Below are 15,822 nucleotides of genomic sequence, written 5' to 3'. Positions count from 1 at the left end.
TACCGTAAAAGTCTTTGGCTTTCTAACATCATTAAGATGGCATTTAAAGGTAACCTGAAGTGAATTTTTAAAAATCAACTATAAAATCCTACATTACAAAGAGAATACATTAAAACAGACTTGGAAATAAGTACTTTTTAGTTATCTGCCAAAACCAGAGATCAGAGACTCAACCCTGACATCAGCAAAACTCAAAGGAAAATGCAGCCACCTTTATCCTGACAAAGCTGTCACAAGCTACTGTAGGAGAGTCACAGAACTCTGACCTCACATCTTCGCTGGTAGGGAAAGGAGGAGAAAGACAAGTGAGTATCTTCAAAACTTTCTGGGTTTAACTGTCAGTTTAAGTTATGTCACTCCAGTGGGGGGGGGGGGGGGGGGGGGGGGCTGTAAATTCTTGCATTTAAAAGCATTTCATCTCAACTTGAAACTAATGCACCTAACAGTCCAACTATTACCCATTTTATGCAAGACTTTCCTGAAGACCCCTGAGAACTTGCAAAGGGACAAGTGGTATGTTGTACAGATAACAGTACTGCTAGTATTATATTTTTTAATCTTTTTAAAGCAATTTCACCCTTATGACAAGGTAGTACAGAGTAGTTGTACAGTTGTTATACTCCTGACTGCTAGACAAGCACATTCTGTTTTGTTTCTCCCAATTTCATAGGAAAAACACTAGTAGCTAGTGTGGACCTTGGAACAGAGAAACAATTTGTTTCAATTCTTTGTAGATGCATTTCTGTTGCTGTAGAAAGTCTGTTTACTTGTACTAACCTCTCAGCTCTTCCCCATTTTAGCTTCCTTGTACTCCAGAAACCTTCTGCAGAAACTCTCCAGTTACTGACACACCATTAAGTGTAGCTTAGAGTTCAGCTCAATTCTTTGCTTTCCTCTAGAAGCAAGTCTTAACATCTGCAGCAGTCTCAGTATTTAATAACAGCTGCATATTTCAGAAGTCTCCCACCTATTATTTATAATGCCACCTTTATAAGCTAATAATGGAGCGACTCGGTGTTTATTCAAGCCTGACTTGCACGCTCAATACCTTCCCCTTCTTTAATTACCTGTCAGTTATCAAAACAAATAGACCACTACTAAGACTTTTTTTAGTGGCAGGACCCCTGAACACCCTGCACAATAAAACCCACATGCTCAAGTTCCCTATTTGCAGTGGCTGTCATCTCCCATTCCAATGTTTTCTGCTGTAGGGACTGGGCTCTAATCCCACTTCTGTGCCTTGTTTACAGACACAACCTATCGTAAGTTCTTTAGTGAGCCTGAGAATCCTTTTACTCCTCAGCAACCAGAAACATTAAAATTCTCACCACTGACTATTATTGATACTGACTCCAAACATGTACCAAGAGTCTTAATCAGTTATTACCAGTGAACCGCAGCACAAGGTGTCCTCAAGCTGCGAACTATCATTATTTTCCAGGTTGAGAGACTTGTAAGCAAATTTTCTAATGACTTCAGCCTTCAGCTATTCTTACTGTAAGCCGCTTATTGAAAACTGAGGCCTGAAAATGCTTAAAGAAAAACATTATTGGCACACCTGAGACTACATCATCTGGTTTTCCCCATTTAAATTCCAGCCTTGTTGCTGCCAGAGCGCAGTGACATTTACAGTGAATACCGAACAGGTGTACTGACATAATGCAGCCCTGCCAAACTCCTTCCCTAATGTTTAACAGTGCTGTGCTTTTTGTTTTTCCAACCACTTCCCATTAGTAATACAGAGTATGCATAGTACGGAGTCCCATTTTCATGCAAGTGGCCCGTGGCTTTTTGACAAGATAAGTGCATTGCTAAGACTTGGCTATAAGGACCCCTGTGTGAGTTTTAGTTATCTGGTAGTGGTTCTGTTCTTCTGCGCTTTCAGTTGTTCCAAAGCTGAATGACTGATTCTGTCTTTGACAATCTGGCCTGCCAGATGCTTATTCTAATGCTGCATTTCCCTCCCTTTCCCCAAGACAAGCAGAAAGAGCAGCACTTCAGCTGGAAGATGAATGAAGCTCTTCAGCAGTCTCTACAATCCATTACTTCTTGAAGGTGGAAAGGCAGAGAATAGATACTGTTTCAGAAACCATCTTGTGACAATTAAACAGCTCACTAAATTTACTGCTCTCAAACAAGTAGATAGGAACACGTGGGCGTTCTGTCTCCTCTGAATCATCTTGTATGGTTCAGCATCCTAAGTATCACAGGAGACTACATGCTGTGCATAAACCCTATTAATCTACATTAGAAACATCATGTTCTCCTGTAAGCATTCAGTGCATGACACATATCAGATTAAGGAAGCCCGCACAAAGAAATATATGAATACTAATATCCCCTTTCTAAATGAAATACTTCCCATCTGCCTCTCAGGAAAAACACAATCATTTATAACAAAATTACAACTGCCTAGAAATTTAGCATCTCGAAACAAAGTCTTACAGGGAAAAGGCTTGCATGTTACACTACCAAATTACTGGGTAACCAATACTCTTTGGTTACCCAGAGTAAAAAAAGAGTAAAAAAACCTGAATCATTTTGATCTCAAATTAGATTGCCAAAACACATGCACAGAATACTCCAAGAGGTCTGCTCACCCAAAAGGTCTCCTGCCAGCCTAACAAACTTGCATAATATTCAGTAAAAACTATTTAAGAAGATAAACCAATTAAGAGGATAAACCAATTAATCAGCTACAGATTCCCCTTAGAAAGAGCAGGTTTCCAAATGCATTCATTCTTATAGAGACAGGGGGAATAAATCAGGGATTAAACTGGCCCCAAATGTCCTCTCATCCCCCTTCAGTCTTCTCTTGCTCCATTCTTTCATAAAACACTTAATTTCTTGCATAACAAAACAACCCAGACCCAAAGACAACTTACAGAAATAGGAGCAAGGGTCCAGTTATATAGGAGAATATTTAAATGAAGGGAAACAGCCTAAAATGGCAGCTGACATATCTAGTGAGAGATCACTGGTCCACCAGGAACAATTCCTCGTATGTGGGAGGGTCTGATGAACTAGAACTCTCATTCTGAGTCAACTTGTATTCACTAAACTTTCATTGTAACAATATCAGGTTTTTTCCTACCTATATTCTGTTCCTTCTGTGTTTAATCACCTTCCTTCCTAAAAAGCCCCAAGTAGGTTCTATATCCTTATACCAAAACACTACTCTTGGACTGCACCCCCAATCCCAAAGAGGATTAAAAAAAACCCCAAAACTTTAGATTCTGCCTCATTAGCTTAGCTAATGGTATCTCAGGACGAGCAAGAATGCTAACACTCATTACTGTCCAAAAAACAGTCGTCTTCCAAATTTCTGATTTCTGAGGGTCACCCATTTAAAAAACAAAAACAAAAACAAAAAAAACCACTTCTGCCATAGGATGTTGACAGGTTTTAAAAACCCAAATGTCAGTCTTCTGTGCATCCATTTAGTATGTTACAGATAGACCCTACTAAAGATCTTCTTGAAGGTTTAATTCTTGTATCCTTGCATGGTTCAATGAATGAAAAATTCCTCACTAGTGCCACCAGAAGAAATAACCAAAATCTCAGTAGCCTGCAGTAAGAGCTTCTCGATTACAACTATTCAACTAATACCATCATTGCAAACATAACACACAGTATCTTGCTGTTATATCCAAGATGTCAGAAGCAGAAATCTCTCTTCCAGCTGTTCCCTAGAAATCTGTGCCATCCTCCCCTCCCTATCTTGTATACTAATGTCTGAAAAAGCAGGAGGGAGAAATAACCATCCCATTCTCTGGTAAACTCTCCCACAGAATCGAAGCAGGTACAATTTTCACTCAGAAACTGAAAAGGTTTCCGAAATTGCTATTTGTCAATGTAGTTTTTTTAATCAAATTGTATTTTTCAGGCTTTGCTTTATAACTACCAGTGATAATGAGATGGTGAAAAAGAAATTCTGGATTTCAGCATATCCCCTCAACTAACATTCTAGAAGCTTCAACTTGCCTTTTTCTGTCTCAAGCAAAAGCCAGTTTTATCAGTCAGTCTCTCCAGCTGACTCAAAAGAACTGCGGGCAGTTCTGATACTGCACATACCTCTGGCAAAATGAACTGCTCTACTGGCTTGTACCATAATCTGTTCACTTGCACTCCACAGCTTGGTGGACTAAAGCGAGCACTGAAGAGAGCTTCCTGTGAACAACAGAAAAGAAAAACAAACAAACAAACATACAAACCCCCACACATTAAAAGTGCTGTGAGATTATGCAATTCTTCATCATCTCAATTAGTTACAAAGGAAAGAGGCTTATTGATTGTATAAAACTTAGTGAAAGTTTTATTCTCACAACAGCCTCAGACTCTACAGAATTTGAGTGTTGGATTGATACGGTGGAAGCAAGCAACAATGGAACAAGAGTGCAAGTTCAGCTAGAATCCAACCCACAGAGCACATCATCTGGAAGACTTGGACTCATCTCCCAGTTTACAGACTTTCTATCTTCTGTTTAAATAGCTGACTACTATTAATTGCAACAGAGGATGCTGAACCCTAAAACTTAATTGCTACTGTATTACATAGGCCACCAAATGGTTCTTAGATAATAACAAATGACATAAAGATGCAGCATTGCCAGAGTCCCAATCTTCAGAAAACAGTCTCCAAGCACTCCTACGATACTAATTTTTCTCCTTCACTGGAAGTAAGAAGCTAATGCAGATCAAGTTACTAGGCTCTCAATGTTTAGAACTCTAGCATTTAGCAAACATAAATCTGATTACAGCATACTTTTTCCTTTTTTTGCTATTATAAACGCAACCCATTGGAAGTTCATCATAAAAGCCATACTTCAGTATATTTTCTAGACTTAATGTGAATTATTAGCTTAAATTTAAAATTCTTTCTACTCTAGCATAGCCAGAGTCCTGAAATTGGCCTATCAAGTTATTGGTAGAGATAAATGCAATATACCAAATGCAACAATCATGCTCAATGACTTTTTTCCTCCAGGTTACCACTAAGCTATTCTATCAAACCCATAACAGCTTGGGAGCGGGGGAAATTATCACTGAAGTTAGATTATTACCTGTAAATAACACCAGTTTCTAGAAATCTCAAAATGACTTGCGAGAAGGCAGACAATAAAAAGTTACAGCTGTCCTGCATCTCTCTGCTTGAAGGTATCAAATGTGTCTTTCTGCACGTGTTTTAAATATATTCAACAGTTTATTTTTTATTCATTGATACCCATCAATACTTTAGAACCTCAAATGCAATCAAAATTGTGTCTTGGAATTAGATATAAGCGCTCTTTCAAGAGGACATTTAAATTAACTGACAGCATTTTTTGAATTTCATCTTTTCCTCATCCGGGTATGTGTGCATGTGTATATATTTCTGTGAAATAAGAATTTACAATGCAACAGAAGAAAAATATAATTCATATGCTTGTCAGCTAAGTACTTCTAAATCATCAACACAGCATGTTGCTTTCTGTAAGAACTTAATCCACAATAAAGAGACAATGTGCTTTAGTCCACTTTCAAAAGATAACTACAATACTCTACCTCATGTTCTGCCTGGTACAGTTTCACAGTGATGTTCCTCTGGAATCCCACCCCATCAGCATCATAAAATACTCCGAGACTGGTAATGACAATGGGGTAAAGTACACGAAAGTTCACACTGACAATTCTGTCTTCAGAGAGCACAGAAGGTATGTTCTCAGGGAGACTGAATGCTTCAATTTCCTGATTCAAAACTGTATGAAAAAGAAAGGACAGAGGTAATGTGAGAAGACTTCATAGTTCTTGAACTGGATACACACAGAGCACACTAGATACACACAAAGCATTCTGATGAATTAGCATGGCTCGCAAGTGCACAGGGATAATCAAATGCTGGAGGAGAAGAAAATACAACTGGCTGCAGACTGCAGCAAGGAGGAATTCAGAGTGATGCAGCAATCTGCAGGCTACCAGCAATTGCAAATCAATGCCTACATATCCACAGGAAAAAACACTAGAAACACAATAAATCCACAGAGTGAAGACAAAAATGCTATTTGACTGTATGAATATCTGTATATTAGCATATTAAAATAATTATTCATGTATCAAAATGGCATACACCTCCACTTAATTGGATGCCTGCTTTTTGGCATTATTGCATCCCTAAGCCCTGACGTACCATTTATTCTTGGGAGACTGGTTAAGAAGTGGATGTTGCCATTCAAAGAGAAAGTAACAGAAGCTTCATTTTATGGTGAGTCATGGCTTAAGTGTCAAGCAGTCCTTAGTTAACTTGCAATTAAAGAGCAAAAATTAAATAGAAAAAAAGGTGACAGGAAGAACTTACAATTTTAGTTAGGAATTTTTGTATGGCAGCATTTCATTTTTTCCCCGTAGTACATTTCTTAATTGCTCTCCCTCTACAGCCGAATCTGAAAAACCTATCAGCCAGGCTTGCTTAGAATTCACTTTGTGACCAGAGAAGTCTATCTGACACTCAAGACTCTGGCACCTTGCTCCTTTCTTCATATATGACACTAGACCAGATCATTCCAGCCCTCTTCAACCCCATTCCAACCCCAACTTCATTTTACACAGGGAATGAGTAAAAATGTACATTATATGGGAGAGACTGTCCCCTGACGCAAGGAAAATGCAAATCCATTAGAAGTCAAAGGCCTCCCCTTACATCCCCAAAGACCTCTCCCTTTCATGCCTGCACATGGTACTTACAGGAAGATCTGTTAAGTTGCAACTGTTATGACAGCACCTAGGCAGCACTTATTTTCAGCACTGGCTGACTCAGTTAAGCACCCCAAACTACTCTCAGAAAAGACTAGTTCTAGTTCAGCTCACAGTATTTTTAAAAGTTAACTTCTATACCTGGGTTACTGATGTTCAGAAGTTTGCAGGAGTATGGGTCTTCTCTGTCCTCCACTGGCACAGCACAACCATGCGCACCTATTATAAACTTCACAAGGACACTAAAATAATTTGGTTTTATTAACACCAGTTCTCTCCCCTCCTCCCTCCATCTTCAACAAACTTATTTCATCACAACAGCCTGTCTTTCACAGGATTGAGATTTTGAACCCCTGAAAAATCAGTAGTTGGAGTCTGTATGTAAAGCAATCACGTGAATCCCCTCACAGGGGCTCAATTCCAAATGTCCGTTAGTGTTTTACATTTCATAATGAGGACGCAGGAAGATTGGCAAGTAGGAATGTGATTCAAGACAGCCAGCACACTAAACAGAAAAAGACCTAAGGCAACAGTGAAGGATCCTGAAGACCTGCCTTTCCCTGCCTGGCTTTGTTACTTAATTCAAGATTGTTTAAATATTCTGCATTCAAAAGGCAATCAAAAAAATAATAAGAAAAGAGACACATAGCATCAAAGGAGGAACAAGGACCCCAGACTACTCATTACAATGACATGTCTCAGTTTTGCTTTGTAGCAAAACAACATGTTGCTCTTTCCAGCCCCAATCATGGTTGTGCCACAATCAGGAGACGAGAAGCAGTATGAAGAGCAAGAGGGTCCGCTTTAGCCTAGTCTTTCACCCAGCAGCTAAATATCCTCCTGGAACTCCATATAGGCTATGAAAGGTCACATTTTTAGATGACTGAAGTAGCTATGCTTCACTCCAAACTGCATGCTGACACCAAATCTGTGAACGGTAAATGGCTCAGTGCGAGGCAGGTACCAAGACGTGAGGCCTATCAAGATGACAGTGTTTCCATGAATGAACTGCAGCAGAAGTTTCTCAGCAAGAACAGAGCTGTCTGTAGACTGTCAGGTCTATGCAAGCAATGAGGAAGGGTTCTGCTGGTCACTCACACTGCAGCAGTCTCATGCACCTGGTTCAGTGGGAAATAAAGGTGAACTTTACAGCTGAGGCTGTTGTGAGGGTTTTTTTGTGGTTCTCTCACCAAATGTGATCCTGCCTGCTTTCAAGTATCCTGGATTACTAAGCATTTCAAGTTGCGTATCATACAAAGCGTACATTGCAACACAAAAAAGGGAAAGCCTTATACATCAGTAATGAACAGTGGCAACTAACTGCAAAAACAAACAGCAGCAAACAGTCAAACAATTACATTTTATTCCTTGTATAAAAAAGTTACAGCCCAGAAAAAGAAGTATTCTTATAGATTACTAAAGAGATTGAAAAAAATTATCAGAGTACAAGATGCTCACAAATAAGGCAAAAAAAGGAAATACTTCCCAAAAGAAAGGATTAGATCAAGATATTTAAGCATTATAGTCTTCCCCCCACTACTTCCCAAAGCCCCAAATTACAAAACACTAGAGATTACCGTTGGCTCAGTGCAGGATGTTGTTTCAGGTGCTTGAACCAAGTGTTCCTTATAACACTGCGCAGTTCATGATTGTGTCGAGCTGACAAAACACCTACAATAATATCATAATGTTTCAGCTTCCACTGAGGAAAGAATGCCAGTGGACCTAGAAATATAAAGCGACAAAGATTTATTATATACACATATTACCATCAGCCTGAGTTGCAAGCAACAATTAAAATGCATCTCAAAAGCGAAAGTACTGGGAACCTGAAACACTAAAATCAAGAAGCAGAATTACTATTGCATTCTTGGTTCAGAATCGGGGAAACATTTTCAACATGCCAAAACCTTCACTAGCAATCTAGGAAAACTTTACTGCAACGATCTAAGCAAGTCACTGCAGGTAAAAAACTGTGACTCACAAGGCAGGCAAAAACATAAGCCTTAGTTTTGACTGACAGCATCTTCCATCCTTTAAATATTTGCCTGCCTGTCTTATGATCAAACTGCCCCCTGAGAACGTGCTCTTGCTGGGCTTCTCTTTCCTATCAGCCATCAGAAACCTTGTGGGCAAGACGCAAGGTCCTACTGTTCCCTCCACAAAACTCTTGAGACAGTCTAGGCCTTCTGCTTGCTCATTGATACCTCCTTCAGCATGATTTATCCTAAAGCCTGGGGCTTGTCATCACTGGTACCAGGCCTTCACTATTAGAATTCACCAGTATTCTACCTAGGAAAAAAAATAATATTTCAACAAGGCCTGTCAGATTCAGAAATATGCCCATTTCCCCCCTTCTTTTTAAAACTGCTGGACTACCTTTCTGCCTCATCATTTCAATGTAGTACGTCAAGGCCTATCATTTCCAACCTTTTGAAGTGTAACACCACTCTGCCTTCACACAGGGTATTACATCCCTACACAGGGGAATGCTCTGGCTTTATTCATAGCTGGATGTCACTGCCAATACTTGTAATCCATGATTTAGCTTGTGCTGTTTTAATTTAGAGATCATGAAAGCCAGACTTGATTTCAGGTAAGATTATGACCAGGTATAGACCTGAGAAGCTCTGACTTAGAGCCTGCCAACAGTCAGGCAAGTAGCTAAAGTGAATTTGCTTAACTTAATTTATCAGACATTCTAGAGTTAAGAGACATTTATATTTAGCTTTAGTAAAAGATTGCTTTCTACTCATCTCATTTTTTTCCCCATTAGGCTGCAGATAAAGAAAACAAATGTAAATGTGAGGGTTCTCTAAACTACTGCATACAGCATAGATAAGATTTTTTTAAAATCTAATTTTAAAAAGACAAAAATATCGCCAAGTCTGTATTGTATACTCCCACTAGAAAAGAGTTGAATTATAATCCAGATTCTACCTTCTGTACCCGCATCCCCTTTTTCCACTTTGAAACTGAGAAGATAGATAGGTCTTGTTACAACTGCCCACTAACCTAGGGCCTCACAGCACCCGCCACAAGAACTGCCATGCCAAATCACACCAGACACCCATCTAGCCTTACATTCCACTTCAGTGTGCAGCACACAGTGGAGAGGCCTTGGCCTTGCTCTCCTCTCTGCTGAATCAACATCAAGCTATTTCAGATTTTTTTTTTTTTTTTTTTTTTTTTTTTTTTTGCTTTAGGGGCTATTGATAATGGCTTGCACCCAACTCCCTAGTCCCAAAGCCAAATAAAACAGTGCTCTGCAACTGATTCTCAGAACAGTAGAAGAGCAGGGAAAGTCGAGTGATGTTTCCACAAAGTAGAGGGATGTTTCCACAGGCAAACCTTTCCCAGTCTATTTCCCACTAAATATTTTAGTTCTAAACATGCAAACACTCATTTTCTGGAAAAAAAAAAAAGGTTAAGTCCCACAGTTATTTAAATGAATCTGTACTGACAACAGCTACAAGCTTATCAATAACTTAAGCTGAACATTAACCTAGTAAGGGAAGTTTACATCAACTTATGCTCACAACGACTTAAAAACCCAAACAGCAAGCCACTAGTTCCACTCCTTGGTTTTTCGCTGAAGTCAACTGTTACATCTCTTATAACAACCACACACTGAATTGGAAAAAAGGTTCAGGAATGTGATTTGTTTGCTGACAGAGCAACAAACTTACTACCCTATATAACATCTGAAGAAACTTGAAAAGTCAAACACATTGCTCAATCCAAATACAATTTTAGTTTTCCTTTATGCTGGTAAATACCAACTATCCAGAGGCTCTGTATGCTTTGGAGGTCATAACATAGCCAAGATCCATCAGGTGTCGACAGCAGAGGTACATCAGGCAGCCACACGTTTGTAAGACTACAACATTATAGCAAATTCCTCTGTAGTCTCATAATTCCTTCTCACATATCCCTTTTCTTTCCCTGTTCTTCTTCCATCCTTTGATTACTCTTTAAACAGCCTCTGCAGCCTTAACCACATGCCTTCCAACATAAATCTCATAGGAGGACTAATGTGTTGTAGACTACACATGAGGTATTGTTTACACAGATTTGGTTTTTAAGATATCACTTTTAATTAGAAGCAGAACCAATTCATTAAATCAAAATTAAAGAAAAATAAAACTAAGAGCAGAAGTCTGTGGGGTGACTTGACTCAGAATGGCGTAAATTGGCTTAAATCAATTAAAAAATAAAAATAAGCTACTCAAATCAAATATATAAACTTTTAATTAGCTTATATTTCAAAATGAGTGAAGCTTTTCCTTATGAACCATTCATGTGGGAACAAAGTTAATGTAACAGATGCTTCAGAATTAATATCCTACTGCTTTTTAAACAGACAGCTCTTTCTTGTTTTAGGCCATCTTCAGGCTTAGTAAGGAAGCATTACAGTGGTCTATATTAAGAAGATTGTCTTCTCTGTACCAAGGGTTACACCATTTTACTTTTAAAACCACTGAAAATGGGAAAAAAAAGAAAGCTTACTTTCACAAAAACCTAATGAATAAGCTCTCTGCTTGTTAGCAAAGGTTTCTACTTCCTATGGAAAAGTAGGAGTAACAGTTGCTAAACTTTCAGGACAAGAGATTCATATGTCTCTCTCTGAACTAGCACTATTAAAAAAAAATGGGACATAAAGTGAGAGGCACAGGGGAAGAAAAGACTAAAGCTATTTTTCATTTATAAGGATAATTCAGATATGTGCATATATATGCTCTGGTGCAGCATAATTTAAGAGAAAACATCGTGGACCTCCAAGACAATAGTAACAATTTATACAAGCAATCAAAAACTTGCCACTGGGGACCAAACTTATTTATCGCATGTTCTACTTTTGTGCATTCTTAGGCCAAAAGTTTAAGTGTTGGTAAAAGGCTAAAAAATACATACTACATCACTTTTACCTCGAACTGGTTGTGCAAGATAATTAAGCCTTTAAATTTTCCAATTAAAAAAAAACAAGCAAAAAACCCAAATCTGTACATTTTGTGGGTTGGGGATGAGGGGGGAGAAAAAAAGCTACATACCACGTTCCATGATAAACCCTAAAAGTGCTGCTAACTGAAGGGATGAGGAAGGAGAGGAAGCCTTTCCAATTCAAAGGTCACACTATCACTGATTGCTTTACTTTTAAATTCTTACTGTCTTAAAGCTGCATCTCAGTTGCATCACACAGCCCAAGACTTCTCAGTGGAACATAAGTAGCCAAATGGGCAGTGCCTACCCTACACTCTTCTAGCAGCAGCAACAAAATTGCTTTCACTTGGCTGTTTTGCTGGGGGCTGTTAACCCACAGCAAAAGCTACAAAAAACATGAAAGGAAGCAGCCCTCTCTCAGCTCCTGAGATCCATTTAATTCTATACAGCAACTGTAAGGAGTACTTCTGTCATCTCTAAGACTACTGAAGTCCGGTCTGCCAGAGTCTTGTTTCACATGGTTAGTAACAAGCTCCTACTGAAGTTTTCTTGGGCTGTGATATTTGTAAGGACAGGCTACCACACAATTGTCTGATGTCTGACCATACATGTATTTCTATTAAGTACAGGTTTTCACCTCAGTATGAGCTGCGGTAAGCTTCCACAGGATTCTTGGTCACTAGTTTTCATGAAACTTGGTGAAAATGATGGTCTTTGGGACCTCCCCCTGTCTGTCAAGCTTAACTGAGAACTACCAACAGATCAAAGTTAGGAAGAGCTGCAGGAAAAGGTAAACAAGTCCATATAGAGAACACAAAGCTGTGCCCTTAGAAGACAAGGCTAAAGATGCAGAGGTGTGTCTCCTGTTAAGTTGGTGTATTGGGTCTGGCTGAGATGGAGTTAGTAGTCCCCACAGCAGCCCTCATAGCACTGTGCTCTGCATTAGTAGCTAGAAAGGTGTTGACAGCACACCAGTGTTTTGGCTACTGCTGAGCAGTGCTGGCACAGCATCAAGGCTGTCTCTCCAACATTTTTGCCCTCCCCTCAATGGCAGGCTGGGGCAGGGCAAGATCTTGGGACGGGACATAACCAGGACAGCTGACCTAAACTAACCAAACAGATATTCCATACCATATGACATCAGCTCGGATATAAAAGCTAAGTAAAGGGAGACTGGGGGGGGGGGGGGGGTGGGGAGCATTTTGTCTTCTGGAGCAACCACTACGTGTACTGAAGCCCTGCTTCCCGAGAAGCAGCTAGACGTGGCCTGCTGATGGGAAGTAGAGAATAACATCATTTGGTTTTTCTTTGCTTTCGCACATGCAACCTTTGCTATCACTTTATTAAACTGTCCTTATCTTGACCCACAAGCCCTTTGTTATAATTTCTTCCCCCCGTCCAGCTGAGGAGGGGGAGTGATAGAGCAGCTTTGGTGGGCACCTGGCATCCAACCAGGGTCAACCCACCACAGTCCTTTTTGGCGCCCAACGTGGGGCACGACAACAGCAGTTTTGCATTAGGCGTTCTATAGCTAGTTATCAAGTGGCAAGCTCCTGTGCAGGTCACGGAGCTTGTTAGCTGCTTGCTTATCTCTAGCTTGCTGAGTTTAGGAACATGTTAATGCAAATAATGGCTGTGTGCTTTGTCCTGGCACTGATGGCTGTGTTGTGCTGCAGGAGCTATCTCCTGGGGAGAATGAAGGAACATGGGAATGTGCTAATACAAATAACGTCTATGTGCTTTGTCCTGGCAGTGATGGCTTTGCTGTGTTGTGGGAGCTATCCTGTGGAGGAGATGAGGGAACACATCTCCCTCTCCCTACCAGGCATTGATGTGAATGGGTTTATTATGCAGGCTCCCAAGGTCCTTGTTCACCCTTATGTAAGCTGTTCAATACTAATAATTAATACTGGTGGCATATTATGGGTATTGTGGAATTTGGTCTCGTCCTGGTATAAGAGAAGGCAAGTTTTAGGTGAGGCAATACTGAAATGTGCCCTCAAGCAACCGGTCCCTGGGTGGCAGGGTATATGGAAGGATTTGGGCAGATTTCTAGGACAGTTATCACCTCCCATAATCTGGGATTTTACATCCCAACAGGCAAGTAACCCTGGCAAACTGACACGCCACCTGACAGAAGGGTGCCTTGCTTATCCCAATGAAAACCAGCAGCTTCTCGCACTGTACTGGGGCCTGGCCTATGCCTACCGAGCCACAGTTCAACACTCTCAGAGGACCATGGTTGAGGCAGGGACCCAGACTGCATCTGAGGACACCATGCTCGAGATAGGGACCCAAACAACAACAACTACAGTAATTGCCCCAATAGTGAAAGGGAAAACAGCCACCGGAGAGAGGAGTGAGAACATGTCAGAGAAACAAGCCTGCGGACACCAAGGTCAGTGAAGAAGGAGCGGGAGGAGATGCTCCAGCTGCCAGAGCGAAGATTCCCCTGCAGCCCGTGGGGAAGACCCTGGTGAGGCAGGCTGTCCCCCCGCAGCCCAGGGAGGTCCACGGTGGAGCAGATCTCCACCTGCAGCCCATGGAGGACCCCACGCTGGAGCAGGTGGGTTCCCAAAGGAGGCTGTGACCCCGTGGGAACCCCACACTGGAGCAGGCTCCTGGCAGGACCTGCAGATCTGTGGAGAGAGGAGCCCACGGAGCAGGTTTTCTGGCAGGACTTGTGACCTCATGGGGGATCCACGCTGGAGCAGTGTGCTCCTGAAGGACTGCACACCGTGGAAAGGACCCATGCTGGAGCAGTTCGTGAAGAACTGCAGCCCACGGGAATGGCCCACGTTGGAGAAGTTCGTGGAGGACTGTCTCCCGTGGGTGGGACCCCACGCTGGAGCAGGGGAAGAGTGTGATGAGCCCTGCCCCTGAGGAGGTGAAGCAGCAGAAAATAACGTGTGATGACCATAAACCCCATTCCTGTCCCCCTGTGCCACTGGGGGGGCTTGGTGGAGAAATCTGGGAGGGAAGTTGTGCCCGGGAAGAAGGGAGGGGTGGTGGGAAGGTGTTCTGAGATTTCGTTTTATTTCTCATTACCTTGCTCTGGTTGATTTGTAATAAATTGAGTTAATTTTCCCAAATTGAGTCTGTTTTGCCCGTGATGGTAATTAGTGAATGATCTCTCCTGTCCTTATCTCAACCCGCAAGCTTTTTGTTATATTTTTCTCTCCCCTGTCCAGTTGAGGATGGGGGAGTGATAGAACAGCTTTGGTGGGCACCTTGAGTCCAGCCAGGGTCAACCCATCACAGTTGGCCATGAAAAGAGGTCACTGCTGACAGGCAGTCTGCTGGCCTAGTCAGATTTTAACCACATCAGCAGCAGTCAATAGCTCTTGAAGTTTTTCAAAATCCCAAACTACAGAGATTAACATGCATCTCTTCTTCCTGTGAGACTGATTCTCAAGTAAAATGTCAAGTTAAGCTGTTAATTATATTTACTGTCATTATAAGGAGATGAAAAGATTGAGAGATCATTTAGCTTGATTTTGTCAACAAACAAGGTAAATATGATCTTGCTGCACATATCTCTACTGATGAGTCCCTTACCAACTACTAAATTTGGCAGTCATTTTCAGTCAAGTTTGACATAGTGTGCAGTCCCCAAAGTGATTAAGTTCCCATGTTTCATGGAACTGGACTGGACAGAGAAAAGACTTGTTAGTGCCTGCACTGAGAAACACAGCAGCATAGGGTTACCTGCATTGTCAGGCACCAGAGAAACTCCACTGGAGACTGCTAGCATGAGCAAGCTCCACAGAAGGCTGGGCCTTCTATCTTCTGCTACCCATGCAGCTACTTTTTCTTAAAAAAAAAAAAAAATAAAAAAAAAATAAAAAAAAAAAAAATCAGTGAACGGAATTAAGTAGGCCAGGCAGAATTTATTTAGAATATTCTCAACTAATCTACTTGATAAGATAAGACTAAAAAGGAACAACACCCCTCCAAAAAAAAAAAAAAAACCACCCCACACATTCCAGGTTGTTATCTCTGCCTATTCTTGCGACTGCAACCACATTCCTGTTTTTTAATGCCTTTTTCTTCTGCACTGCTTTGTGAAAGATCCAAACAAACACGAAGGAAGGAATTAACTGAATATAAAGGTTTGTATTCAGAGAATGCTGACACACTCAGAAAAAGGAC

The 15,822-nt window shown here is 40.9% G+C and overlaps 2 protein-coding genes across 3 annotated transcripts in view; one reads left to right on the top strand and one right to left on the bottom strand.

Moving 5' to 3' along the window:
• Positions 1–15,822, top strand: part of GGPS1 (geranylgeranyl diphosphate synthase 1) — a 407,079-nt gene that overhangs the window by 68,685 nt on the left and 322,572 nt on the right. The gene's annotated exons all lie outside the window — the stretch shown is intronic.
• B3GALNT2 (beta-1,3-N-acetylgalactosaminyltransferase 2) overlaps positions 1–15,822 on the bottom strand; it is a 31,383-nt gene that overhangs the window by 10,155 nt on the left and 5,406 nt on the right. For both annotated transcript variants that reach the window (XM_049831542.1, XM_049831543.1), the window contains exons 2-5: positions 8,307–8,454; positions 6,871–6,971; positions 5,545–5,738; positions 4,075–4,170 (exon numbers count right to left, since the gene is read on the bottom strand). In XM_049831542.1, coding sequence (XP_049687499.1) covers positions 4,075–4,170; positions 5,545–5,738; positions 6,871–6,971; positions 8,307–8,454 — 539 coding nt within the window. The remainder of the gene's footprint in view (positions 1–4,074; positions 4,171–5,544; positions 5,739–6,870; positions 6,972–8,306; positions 8,455–15,822) is intronic.

Source organism: Accipiter gentilis, chromosome 28, assembly GCF_929443795.1.
Source record: "Accipiter gentilis chromosome 28, bAccGen1.1, whole genome shotgun sequence".
Classification (NCBI taxonomy): Eukaryota; Metazoa; Chordata; class Aves; order Accipitriformes; family Accipitridae; genus Astur; species Astur gentilis.
Note: the sequence above shows the minus strand (reverse complement) of the source record. Positions and strands in the feature narration are given on the sequence as shown.